The sequence below is a fragment of the Periophthalmus magnuspinnatus genome, chromosome 17 (genome assembly GCF_009829125.3).
Source record: "Periophthalmus magnuspinnatus isolate fPerMag1 chromosome 17, fPerMag1.2.pri, whole genome shotgun sequence".
In the NCBI taxonomy this organism is placed as follows: Eukaryota; Metazoa; Chordata; class Actinopteri; order Gobiiformes; family Gobiidae; genus Periophthalmus; species Periophthalmus magnuspinnatus.
This window is the reverse complement of record NC_047142.1, coordinates 4,690,981-4,704,524: the sequence shown is the minus strand read 5'-3', so window position 1 is coordinate 4,704,524 and position 13,544 is coordinate 4,690,981. Positions and strand designations below refer to the sequence as shown.

The 13,544-nt window shown below is 37.8% G+C and overlaps 2 protein-coding genes across 4 annotated transcripts; both read right to left on the bottom strand.

Annotated features, from left to right (window-relative positions):
• Nucleotides 1-275: 275 nt before the first annotated feature.
• LOC129457042 (zinc finger protein 852-like) lies at nt 276-3,460 on the bottom strand. Of its 2 annotated transcripts, none has more exons than XM_055228698.1 (4): nt 3,242-3,460; nt 2,096-2,240; nt 1,807-1,893; nt 276-1,741 (listed from the first exon to the last, which is right to left on the bottom strand). In XM_055228698.1, exons 2-4 carry the CDS (start codon nt 2,219-2,221, stop codon nt 545-547), a joined length of 1,410 nt encoding a protein of 469 aa, XP_055084673.1. In that variant the 5' UTR covers nt 2,222-2,240; nt 3,242-3,460; the 3' UTR covers nt 276-544. The 2 variants fall into 2 exon arrangements, with proteins under 2 accessions (XP_055084673.1, XP_055084672.1); XM_055228697.1 differs by having other exon boundaries at nt 3,351-3,460.
• A 328-nt stretch (nt 3,461-3,788) lies between these two features.
• On the bottom strand, nt 3,789-9,466 carry LOC117385027 (zinc finger protein 852-like). 2 transcript variants are annotated; one of them, XM_055228699.1, is made up of 4 exons: nt 9,375-9,466; nt 7,800-8,008; nt 5,032-5,118; nt 3,789-4,968 (listed from the first exon to the last, which is right to left on the bottom strand). In XM_055228699.1, the coding sequence occupies exons 1-4, from the start codon at nt 9,442-9,444 to the stop codon at nt 3,952-3,954; spliced, it is 1,383 nt and encodes a 460-aa protein (XP_055084674.1). In that variant the 5' UTR covers nt 9,445-9,466; the 3' UTR covers nt 3,789-3,951. The 2 variants fall into 2 exon arrangements, with proteins under 2 accessions (XP_055084674.1, XP_033838148.1); XM_033982257.2 differs by having other exon boundaries at nt 3,837-4,968; nt 9,266-9,447.
• Between the last annotated feature and the right edge of the window lie 4,078 nt (nt 9,467-13,544).

Sequence of the window (13,544 nt, the reverse complement as noted above, 5' to 3'; positions counted from 1 at the left end):
TTTCAGGTAAACCATCTCCAGAATGCCGCCACCTACCGAAAAGGAGCAGGTCTAGATTATTTCTGCTTGCATAATTATTTGCATAATGACAAGTGCTTTGAATTTTGAATGCATCTTTAAGAGTTTTGTATTTTAACATAACTGGATATGCCATTTAAAGTAAAACATCAGGACATTTGTGTTGAAATAACATATTCAAAAAGCTGGCACGACTTCACTCAGCATCACCTCTGAAAACTAAATTAAAGAGGAGAAGAACAAAGACAGAGCCACTGCACAAAAGTACAGCCTGTGGTTTATTAGAGACTCAGACATCCTCAGTTTCAACAGGAGGTTATGGCACCATTTACTGTCACTGGTTTGTCAAACACTTGTTGATTCAGTTTAAATAGTCTATGTGTTGTTATTCTTACAGGTTTTAATCTACATTACATTAAAAAAAACTAACATACTTAAAATAATGCATGACTGGAGCACTGATGATATGATCGTTAATATCGTTAAGAATCAATTTTACATAGAAATTTTTAATAACTATCAGTAACTATGTTTTCCTTGGCTGTCCCCTTTGTTTTCCAGAACTAAATGTTTCGTTCTCTGGGTCATAGTCATTGTCACTGTCTGATGTAGATTTCAGTTTGTTTTGTTCTTGTTTCTCTTTGTGTAAATCGACTGAGTGACTGTCATCATCTCTAAAGTCCTGACTTTCATCAAACTCTTTAAAGCCAATTTCATTTTGTTCAAATCTGAACCAGGAGCTTTCTCCGACTAAAGTTGGAGGTTTTTTAGGCCTCCCCAGGGGTCGGCCAGCAGCACTATGCTTAACCTTCACCTGCTGGATCGTGTCTGTGTCCTGGTTTTGGACACTGTCTGTCGAGTCAGTCACATTATCTGAACTTTTAGTGTCAGTGTCTTTCTCGCCCCCAGACTCCAGGGGGTGGTAGCGCTGCATGTGGCTCTTCAGGCTCACATTGTGATTAAAAGATTTGCCACAGTGCTGACATTTATAAGGCTGCTCTCCCGTGTGCACGCGCATGTGAGACTTAAGATTGCCTGATTGGTTGAAAGTTCGATCACACGTTGGGCACTTGAAGGGCTTTGCTCCTGTGTGAATCATCATATGTCGGAGTTTGTGCTTTTTCCCAATTGCCAATCCGCAAATGTCACATTTGAATTCATCTGGGCCTTTGTGTTTTTTCATATGCTTTCTGCGTTCTGTATTTTTAGCAAATGTGACAGTGCAGTCAGGACATTTGTATGGCCTTGGTTGATTCTGGTGGATTTCCTCATGTGCAAGTTTGTCCAGTTTAGTTTTAAAAGTGGCATAGCAGTATTTACAATAATGTTCATATGCTTCACTGTGTATGTTACTGTGTAATTTTAGAGACAGCTGAGTCACACATCTCTTACCACAGACATTACAGGCGTATGGTTTAGTTTTGTGCTCACATATGTGTTTTGGAGTACAATAAAAGGCACCACACTCTGTGCACAGCTGCTTTTTCTTCGGTTCACGAGGAGGTTTCTGATCGTCATCGAGCTCCTCATCATCAGAACTTTCCTCTGAGGAAGTGTTTCTTCTCACTTCTTCACTTCCTTCCTCTGTCAAAGTCTGAGGAAGCCAGTCCTCATCTGAGCTCTGGTCACCTTTGTCCCCTCCCTCCTCTTCCTCTTCATCTTCATATTCATCGCTCTGAGCAGGTGCCTCTGTTCCGCTCATATAACCCTCTGTCTGGTCAGGCTTAAAAAAAACATACAAACATTACATCAGTGGCAAAACATTGGACATAAACAAAAATGTATTACCTCAAATGTAACTTCTATGCTTCCAGGGTGATATGAAGTGTTTGAAATGCTTTTGTACTGAGGACAGAACTCATCACCATTTTGGACCTGAAATGTAGAAATGTCAGCCAAAACAAATGTTACTGCAGCACGTTGAAGTTGGTTGAGATTAACTTGTTCTATTGTTTTTCACTGCCTTCTACACATCAGGGTTAAATGAAAGTTATCACCTTTTAAATCCTATGTATCTTCTGCATGCTGACCTGGTCCACTGCTCTACAAACCACCAGACAAACCAGAAGCCACTCACCCAGTAAGTGCTCTGGCCTGTTCCTGAAACACCACGTCGTCTCTTTGGTTCCTCGTGCACCTCGTTCTCAGCCTCAGAGTCAGACTCCGGATCGAAGATGTAAGGCTCAATTTCACGCATCGCCATTGTTGCGCTGTGATGTTTCCTGTGACGTGCGGAGAAGAAGTGGTGTTGATAAAACAGCTGGAAAAGGTCAAATGCAAATATGAAATAAACCTGAAAAATGCAATCTAAAAGAACTATTTGGTGAGTGCACTGACTCACAAACTATTTAAAGCATCTAGATTTCCAGGAAGAATGTGAGTTTGAACTTTTTTTTTGTTTTTTTTTTTGTCATGGGTAATATCAGTCTTGTGAGCAGAGTTAGGAGGAAAAGGGATTTTTATTTATTTATTTTTTTTATCCCTGAAGCTCTCTGACTTACAACAGATGATTAAATACATATACCTCTAAGTATTTTTATTTTATTTTTAAGCATATCTTTTTAACTTTATGCATGCCCTTATTTGTACTTATTCAGAGTTTTTATGTTGCACTTTATCATCACCAAATTAAGTTCCTAGTTCCTAATGGCAATAGATGTAAATAAAAAACTTAAAAAGGCCTGTCACAATAACAAATATTGAAGTGCAATATATTCCTAAAGTAAATATAGATCATAATTTTAAAACCAAACCCTAAAGCAGAATTATCACCCCAAAAGAACTATTCTAAATGAACAATATTGTTTAAAAAAAAACACATAGGCTGCAATGAATAAACAGCAGAATGCAACAATTGAATCATTAGTTTGTATCTATAATGAGTCATAGAGGTTATTAAGTTAGTAATTAAACCTTATACATCTCAAATCTAATCTTAATGCAAAAAAAACAAAAACAAAAAATCCTCCCCTAGTGCAAAGAAAAGAGGCTGACAATAAATCCTAACATGCAAAAAATACTGTTCCATCTATTTTTTTATGTGTTGGACCATATAGAGTGATCTCATGAATGATCCATGGTAATGTCACGTTGGTAGGACTAATGTGAGTAGGACTGACACCTGTGCATGTTCCTACCTGTGCACGTTCCTACCTGTGCATGTCTCTGCAGCTGCACAGACCGCTGACAATAGGCCTACATGCAAAGAGGAAAAACAACTTACGAATCCAGCCCCAAAATGGCGAACTCCACGTCTGATTTAGAGTGCAGACATGTCCCCAGCGCAGAGGGCTCTACGCATGAACACAGGCGCTGATCTGGGTCACGTTTACCTGTGTTTTGGTCCTGTGCTGGTCACGTTGTCGCTGTTTAATGTGTGCAGCTGCAGACCAGACCCGAGCCTCACACAGGGGCTTCCTCATTCTGAAGGCGCCAGTCTCTCGCGATATCTCACTAATTGTAACCATAGACTCTTACATTTTACTCTCTCCAGGTCTTTTTTTTTTTAAATCTGGTTTGTGGATGCTGTACCATTGCAGAACTTCAGACTGTGTGAGCTTATGTTTTCCTGGAAATAGTGACATGGCATTGAATTAAAAGCCTCTAAGCACAAGGAGTTTTAGTGAAATAGTTCTGTTCCATCAAAGTGAGTGACAAGATTTGCACATTTCTGAGCATCTGACAAGCCAGGGTTACCACTTTAGCTCCCTTTATGGAATACCCCAATAGTCACCCCCCGACAACAAGTTCCAAACATAATGAATGGCCATTAGTCAAGGTGCCATGTCTGTGTGTGGACAGAACCTTGACACAGTTTTCACACAACAGGCACATATTTATTCACATTACGGTACTTCATGTCTACATTTTATATAACAAGTGTGTGTTGCAAAATTGTAACGTGTTTGATTTTGTGTTTTATCAGTTCCGCTGTTACTGCTCAGATGATTTTGAACATTCGCTGCTTACAGGTGGGTTTCTTTTGGGCCTCCCTAGAGGTCGACCAGAAGAATACCGTCCTTGTTTTCCCTTCAGCTTCTTCTGAATCTTCTCTGTGTCCTGGTTTTGTACATTGTCATTTGTGTCAGTCACACCATCATAACTCTTGTCTTTCTCCCCAGACTCCAGGGAGTGGTAGCGCTGGATGTGGCTCTTCAGACTGACCTTGTGGTTGAAAGATTTGTCACAGTGCTGACATTTATAAGGCTGCTCTCCCGTGTGCACGCGCATGTGTGACTTTAGGTGACTTCTCTGGGTAAATGTTCTCTTACATATTGAGCACTTGTGGGGTTTCATTCCTGTGTGGATCATTTCGTGTCTCTGTAAACTCTCCTTTGCCAGGAATCCAATTCCACATTTATCACATATATATTTCTTCTGGCCTCTGTGGTTTTTCAAGTGTTTTCTGCGTTCTGTGTTGTTGGTAAATGTGACAGTGCAGTCAGGACATTTGTATGGCCTTGGTTGATTCTGGTGGATTTCCTCATGTGCAAGTTTGTCCAGTTTAGTTTTAAAAGTGGCATAGCAGTATTTACAATAATGTTCATATGTTTCACTGTGAACGTTGCTGTGTAATCTTAGAGACAGCTGAGTCACACATCTCTTACCACAGACATTACAGGCGTATGGTTTAGTTTTGTGCTCACATATGTGTTTTGGAGTACAATAAAAGGCACCACACTCTGTGCACAGCTGCTTTTTCTTCGGTTCACGAGGAGGTTTCTGATCGTCATCGAGCTCCTCATCGTCAGAACTTTCCTCTGAGGAAGTGTTTCTTCTCACTTCTTCACTTCCTTCCTCTGTCAAAGTCTGAGGAAGCCAGTCCTCATCTGAACTCCGGTGACCCATGTCCCCTTCCTGCTCTTCTTCTGAAACTTCCTCTTCATCTTCATCTTCATCGCTTTGAGCAGGTGCTTCTGGCTCACTTACACAATCTTCTGTCTGGTCAGGCTTAAAAAACATACAGACATTATATCAGTGGCAAAATATTGAACATAAACAAAAATGTATTACCTCAAATGTAACTTCTATGCTTCCAGGGTGATATGAAGAGTTTGAAATGCTTCTGTACTGAGGATAGAACTCATCACCATTTTGGACCTGAAATGCAGAAACGCAGGTCAAAACAAATGTTACTGCAGCACGTTGAAGTTGGTTGAGATTATGGTTATCAAATACCAAAAATCAGACACTAATCAATACTAAAACAAAACAAACAAAAGTAACTAGATACTCATGTGAGCAGTACTGATACTAAAGTCACATTCACAGGACAGAAATGAATGTTTCCTGAATAGCTTTAGAATGATCTTGAGTATCTTTACTAGTATACGTCCATGGACCACTATGTATCTGACCTGGACAACTGAAGGATTACACAGATGTAACACCACATGCTAAATAAAGGAAAGTACTTTATTTTATTTATTATATATAAAGTCACACTTTTTTTCATAGTTTGTCGGGGGTGCGACTTATATGTGTAATTATTAAAATATATAATTAATTATAATCTTCATTATTGCCACACTGACTGTGCGAGGGCACTCTCGGCTTGTGTACCAGTATGACAGCCATCTAATTCTGGAGCAGGTGGAGTTCTTCAGCAGCAACACCGAGGATGAAGAATTCAATGGATTTAGTGATTTGGAGTGTTGTCTTTGTTTGTCTTGTTTTTTACGCTTTAGTGTAAAAATCTGATCTGCTTCATGTAAGTGTTTAGTAGGTGTTAGGTAACGGTTGATTATACATGTTACAGTTCACTTGTTTGACCACTAGATGGTGCTGTTGAGTCAAGTAAAGTTTCTTTACATTTTCTCCCCTTCATTTATAAGACCTTAAAGATGATATTTTTTCATTTGGAACAATATTTTTAAATGTTTAGTTTATCATAAGTCTAATTAAAGGTCACGAAAACTACTTATTGTTTTCTGGTTCAGTCTTTTACGCTAATGCAAAGTCTTACCCAACAAACAATTGAGAAGTAAAATATAAAGTTTTCAGTTCACCGGCTTGTTTACTAGCAGGCCAACGTGGTATGTATATTTTCCATGCATTCATGTGCAGTTTTGTGTGTACATGTAATATGAGCCAGAGCTTATGTTATATTTGATTCTACGGTGTGACTGTGATGAAGAAGTAAGACCACAGTAAACAACAGTAAAAAAAAAACCTCTTGTGTCTCTCGTGTTTGTGGACAAGCAGCATATGTTATGTTAGCCTGTAGTAATCTGAACTGTAAATATCTTACGTAAACATACCAGACAGTTTGTTGTCTATGTGTTATGTTAGAGAAGGGGTCACCAACCTTTTTTAACCTGAGAGCTACTTTATGGGCACTGAGTCATACAAAGGACTACCAGTTTGAGACGCTCTTCTGAAATAACACATTTTCTCAGTTTGCCTTAGGTTATACATTATTAATAATGATAAATGATAATCATCTATGTGAACACACTGATCATGTGGCAAGACACTGATCACATTAATGATTTCTCAAAAATAATTATCAACAATGAGCAAGGAGGGAAACAGATATCAGTATTCAGCACTTTAACTTTACTAATCTTAGTAATTGTTAAATTTCCAGATGACACTTACATCACTACATTTCATAGGAAGTGTCCCATTTTCACTATCCATTGACAAACCTTTTTAACAAAACATAAATATAGACATTGCACCATGTTTCATAAAGTTATCAATTATGTAATGTTAAAGGAAAATAAGCTTACATATTTTTAAATAAATCTCGGTTGCGTTGTGTGACTTTTTCACCAGTGTCATGAAAAAAGCCTGTTGTTTACCCAAAACTGCGTTTAGCTCTGGGCTTGTTCTGCCCATAGTGCGCCGCTTTGCCGTCACCACAGTCGCTCCGCAGATGAGAGACGCACAGGTTTCTTTTACAGTCTTAAATTGTTGTGAAAGTGATCTCTTTATTTTCTACCATGTTTTGGAGTAAGAAACTGCATTCAGCGCATCCTCACAGCGCAGAGCGGAGCACTGGTTTTGTCACGTGCACAATACTGACCTTTGAAGTGAGTAGGTCAAAGTTCACCTTAACTTATCTAAACTTCACGTATAATGAACATATGTTTAAGATATTGTCATTTTTAAATCTATATAAATGCAAGGGTGATAAAAAATATATATATATATAGCAACAGAATAAAATTAAATTTTAGATGCAGCTCATTAGTGAGTTGTGCTATTTTTAGAGCCGGTCTGCGGGCGACTCATGTGGGGCTTGGGGGCAACATGGGTTGGTGACCCCTGTGTTAGAGTGTCAGCCTGTTCTCCATTTTATTATTATTATAACTTGCCTTTAAAGACAAAATGTCTTTTCTTGGTCTCGATTTTGTAAAATAAATTTCTGCCAAAAATGTGACTTATAGTCTTATATATATATATATATATATATATATATATATATATATATATATATATATTTTTTTTTTTTTTTTTTTTACTTCATTATTATGCATTTTTTCGCTGGTGCGACTTATACTCGAAAGCAACATATAGTCCAGAAAATACGGTACTATGGTTCAATGTTGAAAATCTAATTGTTTGTCTAAAGAAAGTGTGTTTTTATCACCATTGATATCAGAGCTGGTATTAAGTATCAAGTCTCTTACTTAGTATTGAAATTGAGTTTGAAATTTTAGCATTGTGACATCAATAGATGAGATGAACTTGTTTTAATGTTTTTCATTGGCTTATACACACCGTAGGGAAATGAATCAAAGTTATCAGATTTTAAAACACATGTGACCACTCACCCAGTAAAAGGTCCTGCCTGCTCCTGAAAACTCATATCGTCTCGTTGGTTCCTTGTGCACCTCAACCTCAATCTCTGACTCAGACTCCGACTCCGGATCGAAGATGTAAGGCTCAATTTCACGCATCGCCATTGATGCACTGTGATGTATCCTATGATGTGTGCAGATGGGCGTTTCCAGTACGAGGAGAACTGGTCTTGACAAAACAGCTGGAAAAGGTCAAATGAAAAAAATTTGCTGACACAGTTAAAAGTATCTAGATTTTTGGAAGAATGATACCCTAAATGTTTTAAATACACGTGTAACCTTTTTTTTACCATAACCTACTTTGAGATAGAACAGATTATCATGGATGATATCGAGTCTTATAATAAAAGGATTTGAAAATTTTTTAAAAAGTTGAGTTTTCCCATTAACTGAGGTGACATTATTCTCTCTCATTGTCTAAGTTGTGTTACCTGTCCAGCCAGAACCACACGCATTGACCAAACTTTACAAAGACGTGTGGGTCTCGAACTGTATCCCGAGAGACTCATGCTCCATTTCGATAAAAACAAACCTGGAGTAGGAGGAGTTTAGGAGTAAAAAAGGAGAAAAAAATATAAGAGCGCAGATTTCTGCAGAATCGACAATCAAAGCATCAAACTCTTATTAATCTCAGGTAAAACAAGTTATACATTTTGTTCTGAATAATACAAGATTTTATGAGAGAGGTCTTTTGCATTTGAGAGATATTAGCGGCTGTGATTGGACCGTCTCAAGTTAGGACGGAGGTTTGTCACGATCCATGGTCTGATGGCTGGTCAGGCAATAAGTTACCCCCAACGAGCAACTCAACATGTTAGACGTAAAAAATATTAATCTGTCAAATGCACTTTAATTATTATTTGGTTTGGTGGGAAAGTACCTGTGGTAAATATTTCACATAACTGACAGTTTGTGAAGAAAAAGTAGAAACAAAAGTTGTGAAATACAGGAAGTATCTGTAGGTTCTAAAACGAAATCTCTCTTCCCTCATCAACTATCATCACTTCCATCCTAAATCCAGGGATAATTTCCACTCTAGGAAGGCTTTTCTGACAGTTTAAACATTTATTAAAAAAAATAAAAGGTGTTGGAATTATTTTTACTTGTCAAACCATAACTATTGTGTAATTTAAACACGTTTTGGCCGTTGTTAACAGAATGGTTGCTAGGTAACATGGCTCTACATATGTCCATCCTGAAAGTACAATAATAAACTTCACCAAAGTTACAAAACTAGAAAAGACTAGGCAAATCTTAAATATAATCACGTTAACTATGTTTTAGAAAAAATTAATAGTGTAATTTATAGTGTGCACTTTAAATTGCTTCTTGGTTATTTTAATGTTTAGGAGAAATAACTGTTGAATCGAGACAGTAAAAGTGTTTAACTGCTGCACAGACGCTGACAAAAGGCCCACATGGAAACAGGAAAAACTCACGAATTCAGCCCCAAAATGGCGAACTCCAGGTCTGATTTAGAGTCCAAACATGTCCCCAGCGCAGAGGTCTCTACACATGGACATGAGCACTGGTCTGGGTCATGTTTACCTGTGTCTTGGTCCTTTCTAATGTGAGCTCGCGCAGACCAGACCCGAGGCTGTGACACAGACTTCCGCATTCCAAAGGCGGTAACATCTCGTCCTCTCGCGGTAACTCACGTCTAGGAACAAGTGATGGGACTTTCGGCTCCTTTAGGGTATCCGAATCTTTTGGATCCGTTCATTTCAAAGAGTTGTTCAAAAGACTGGCTCTTTTACTGTGTATTTATATGAAAGAAGCCAACCTGAGAACTAATTTTAACGAATTTAACAACAAACTAATCACAGAGAATCGACTAAGGCTTCAATACGTTTAAAATGGTTCAACTGAGAGTGTGTTTACCCTTTCTAATTATGCATAATCTAAAAAAAAAACCCACTACAATATGTGTCAAACTCAAGGTCCACGGGCTAAATGTGGCCCGCCATGTTATTTTATGTGGCCCACAACAAAGTAAATTAAAAGGTATGACTGTCTTAAAATGTCAGTTTATTAGGAGATAGCAAGTTATACAGGCTTTTTTTTTTTTTACATCTATGGAAATACATATGCAATATTTGTAAATTGAAGAAATAATAAATACAGAAAGTTTATGAATAAGTTAAAAAGTAGTTACATCAGGGGTGCTCAGACCTTTTCAGTATGTGAGCTACTTTTAAAATGATCGTGTCTGAAAGATCTACCACCTAATACAAAAATGTTAAACATCTATTTATTTGTAAATGTATTATGAATTCTTACATGTACAGTGCATTTTGATGTACTTTGCACAACGTCATGAGATAATACTGCACAACACAACTGAACTTCTTACATGTTCATAATTACTTGAATGATGATTACTGCTCTGACTTGCACTGAATGGAATCAGTGAGGGATGCACAGTTCGGGCAGTAGCTTCTGACAGACAGGAGTAAAATTGCATTTTTCGTTTGAAAGCGATAACAGAGCTAATCATGTTGATTACGGTTTTGTCTTTTTTATAGCCATAAAAATCATGTTAAACGAAGTATCAGAATTTACTGCATTTTTTCACACAACTACTTCTATTTTACACATCCATCCGTATTTTTTCTTTTACGCATCGAATAAATGAGTGTGAAAATCCCCGCAGCACCGCGTTCTCATTCGTCATCGAATCTGCCATCCATTCAATCAAAAATCTCTAAGTACAAGGAGTTTTATATAAATTACACATATCCAGCTCCATAAATGTGATGTAACAATAAAAACATTATCAAAAGCTCCATTAGCTGTTTATCCTGTCACTAACTCTATTTTTACTCATTACTTTAGGTGCATTGTGTAACTTTAACATTAAACTTCTACTCCTTGGAGATAAGTAGGTTGTACCGCTAAGCTACAGGTCAGATCTATGGATTGGCAAGCGCACTCACAGTCAGAATGAATGCAGTTGTAATTATTAGCTGTAAAACAAATGGCATTCAATCGATGCAAGATAGAAAGATTGTTCTATACTGAGGAACATTATAAAACACGCAAAGAAATCTCCATGACGACAAGCAAGTGTCAGACCCTACACACAAAAGTTACATGATTCACCTTTAACAGGACATCATCAGATGTTGTCCAACCAAGTCAGACAGAGGCTTTTTTGCATATTCACAAAAAAAAAGAAGCTTGAAACACCCTAAAATAATTTACTTTTGTCATAGTTTATAGGAGCATTACTGCCCCCTACTGTACAACTACCTTTGCCCTGACCTGAGATGCTTGTGTTTAACAGAAAAGGTTGAGTTCAGAGCTGGGTAATACTCACTTTTTTTTTTAAAGAAATGACGCACTTCTGTGAGTTACCCTCTCCAGTTTAGTTTTGATTTGGTCTAATCCAGAACAGTCACGTGGTGCTGCTGCTGTAACATGTATTTCTGGCTGATTTACAGTCTGCCTCTAGAAAAATGACTCAATTTGGTGTTTTCCAGCAGGTGCCGCTATTAGACCAGAATACTCAAAGGCACAAGGAGCTCCCTACATCTCATCTCAAGACAAAATAAATGTGTTTTAGGCCTAATGCCACACAGTCATTCATCATCAGATACCACAGTCACATTTTAGATAGAGCTGCTAAACTGGACAATGCCTGTGGACTTCAGCAGAGTGTGAGAGGAGGAGAAGGAGGGTCAGGTTCTGGAGGAATAAGGAACAGGTGTTTGTAATCAGAAACACCTGGCTGTAATTAGGGCAGTCTTGCGTGATGTCACCAAGCACTTAACACTGCAGCGGTTACTGGAGCCAGGACAGATGTGTGTTTATGTTTTTGACTAGAACTGGCCCGGTTTGCACTAAAATGACAAAAAAGCACAAGAAACAGTAGACAATATGATTAAAACACCACATAGATGATGAGTTTAGTGGCAAAAACAAGTTGATTTAGTGTTTAGTTCCACTTTAAGCAGTTTAGATCAGGCCCGAGTCATTGCATCCTCATTTTTAGTGGGTAAAATAATAACAGTTAGAAGAATATTGTCTTTGCTCCCCTCGAAACTTGGATGCTAATCAATAATTGACTTATTCATGGAACTTCAGATCTAGTGGAGCGTCCCCAACAACAGTCTATAACACATATGTCAAACTCAAGGCCCGGGGGCCAAATGCGGCCCGCCACGTCATTTTATGTGGCCCGCGAGAAGGTAAATTAAGGCTTGACTGTCATTTTAAAATAAGTCTATACTGCTTTAATGTTTGCACTGACAATACACTAATGAGATTTTCCCAACAAGTCACTCTGAGAAATATTTGCAAATAATCATCCCAAATTGTTCAGGAAGAGGAAAATTGTCGGCGTGGAAGGAAGTTTCAAGAAAGGTGCTAAATGTGAATACAAGTTTGTGCTTTAAGGAGAAAATCTGTATGTTTTTTGTGTTGAGGCGGGGTCGGTACAATCGACGTCGACATTTTGACACCAAACACGGAGCTAAGTATGAAAAAGTTAGCCTTCAAGAAAAACAACTAATTGTCCAATAATTAAAAGGCTAAAAAAGGCTATTTTTGAAGCAGTGCTGAAGGTCCTGACCAGATACACACTTTTAAAATGTCAGTTTATCAGGAAATACACTGTTACACGGAGTTACACAGACACGTAATATTTGCAAGTTGAATAAGTAATAAATACAGAAACAGTTATTTAACAAGTTTAAAAGTAGTTACATTTATTTTACATGACATTTGTTTATATTTAGTGACATTTATCCTGCCGCACAGTTACATCTGGCTCTTGATGCCGGCCATTTTGCTGATGTGGCCCTCGGTGAAAATGAGTTTAACACCTCTGGTCTATAACCTGTTGTATTTGCCTAATAACTGTGTCTTTATTAAAGCCATTCTACTGTTAACTGTGATAAACTCCCTAATGATCTCACAAAAAGCATAAAGAGTCCAACAAAGAGAATGTAGAACTTCCTTACTGTCGGGCCGTCACCCCTGACAAGGCTTTAAGATCCAGAAAAGATGAACTGCTATTAGGTATAGTGCAAAGTGTGGACAGAAGTTTGACACAGCTTTAAATAATACAATAATGATAAAGTATTCATATTAATGTACTCTATATTTAATGTACTGTTTGATTGTTTTATCAGGACCCCTGTTACTGCTCATTTCATGTCTCTGTAAACAGTTCCTTATTAGAAATACAGCTCCACATTTGTCACATATAGATTTCTTTTGGCCTCTGTTGTTTTTCAATAGGCTTTTTGTTCTTTTTTTGCGGTGAATGTCATTGTTCAGTCAAGACATTTGTATGGCCTTGGTGGATTTCCTCATGTTCAAGTTTGTCCAGTTTAGTTTTAAAAGTGGCATAGCCGTATTTACAATAATGTTCCTCCTCTGAAACATCACCTCCATCATCACTTTAAGCAGATACCTTTGGCTCACTGACATCATCTTCCATTTGGTCAAACTTGAAACATAAACAACTATTTCATGATGCCACAAATGGAGCAGTAGAACAGAAACGTCTTACCTCCAGAGCTACTTCTACTGTGTCTGACATGCTTCTGACTTGAGGCTTAAGTTATCCAGATTCTGAACCTGAAATGTACAAGTCTGTGTCAAAACATGTATTACTGCAACATGTATATTTAAATTATAATTGTGTAAAAGGTTAGATCAAAGAATCCTTCAGTATGCAGCAGCAAAATAGAAGATAACTAGGAGCTGTTT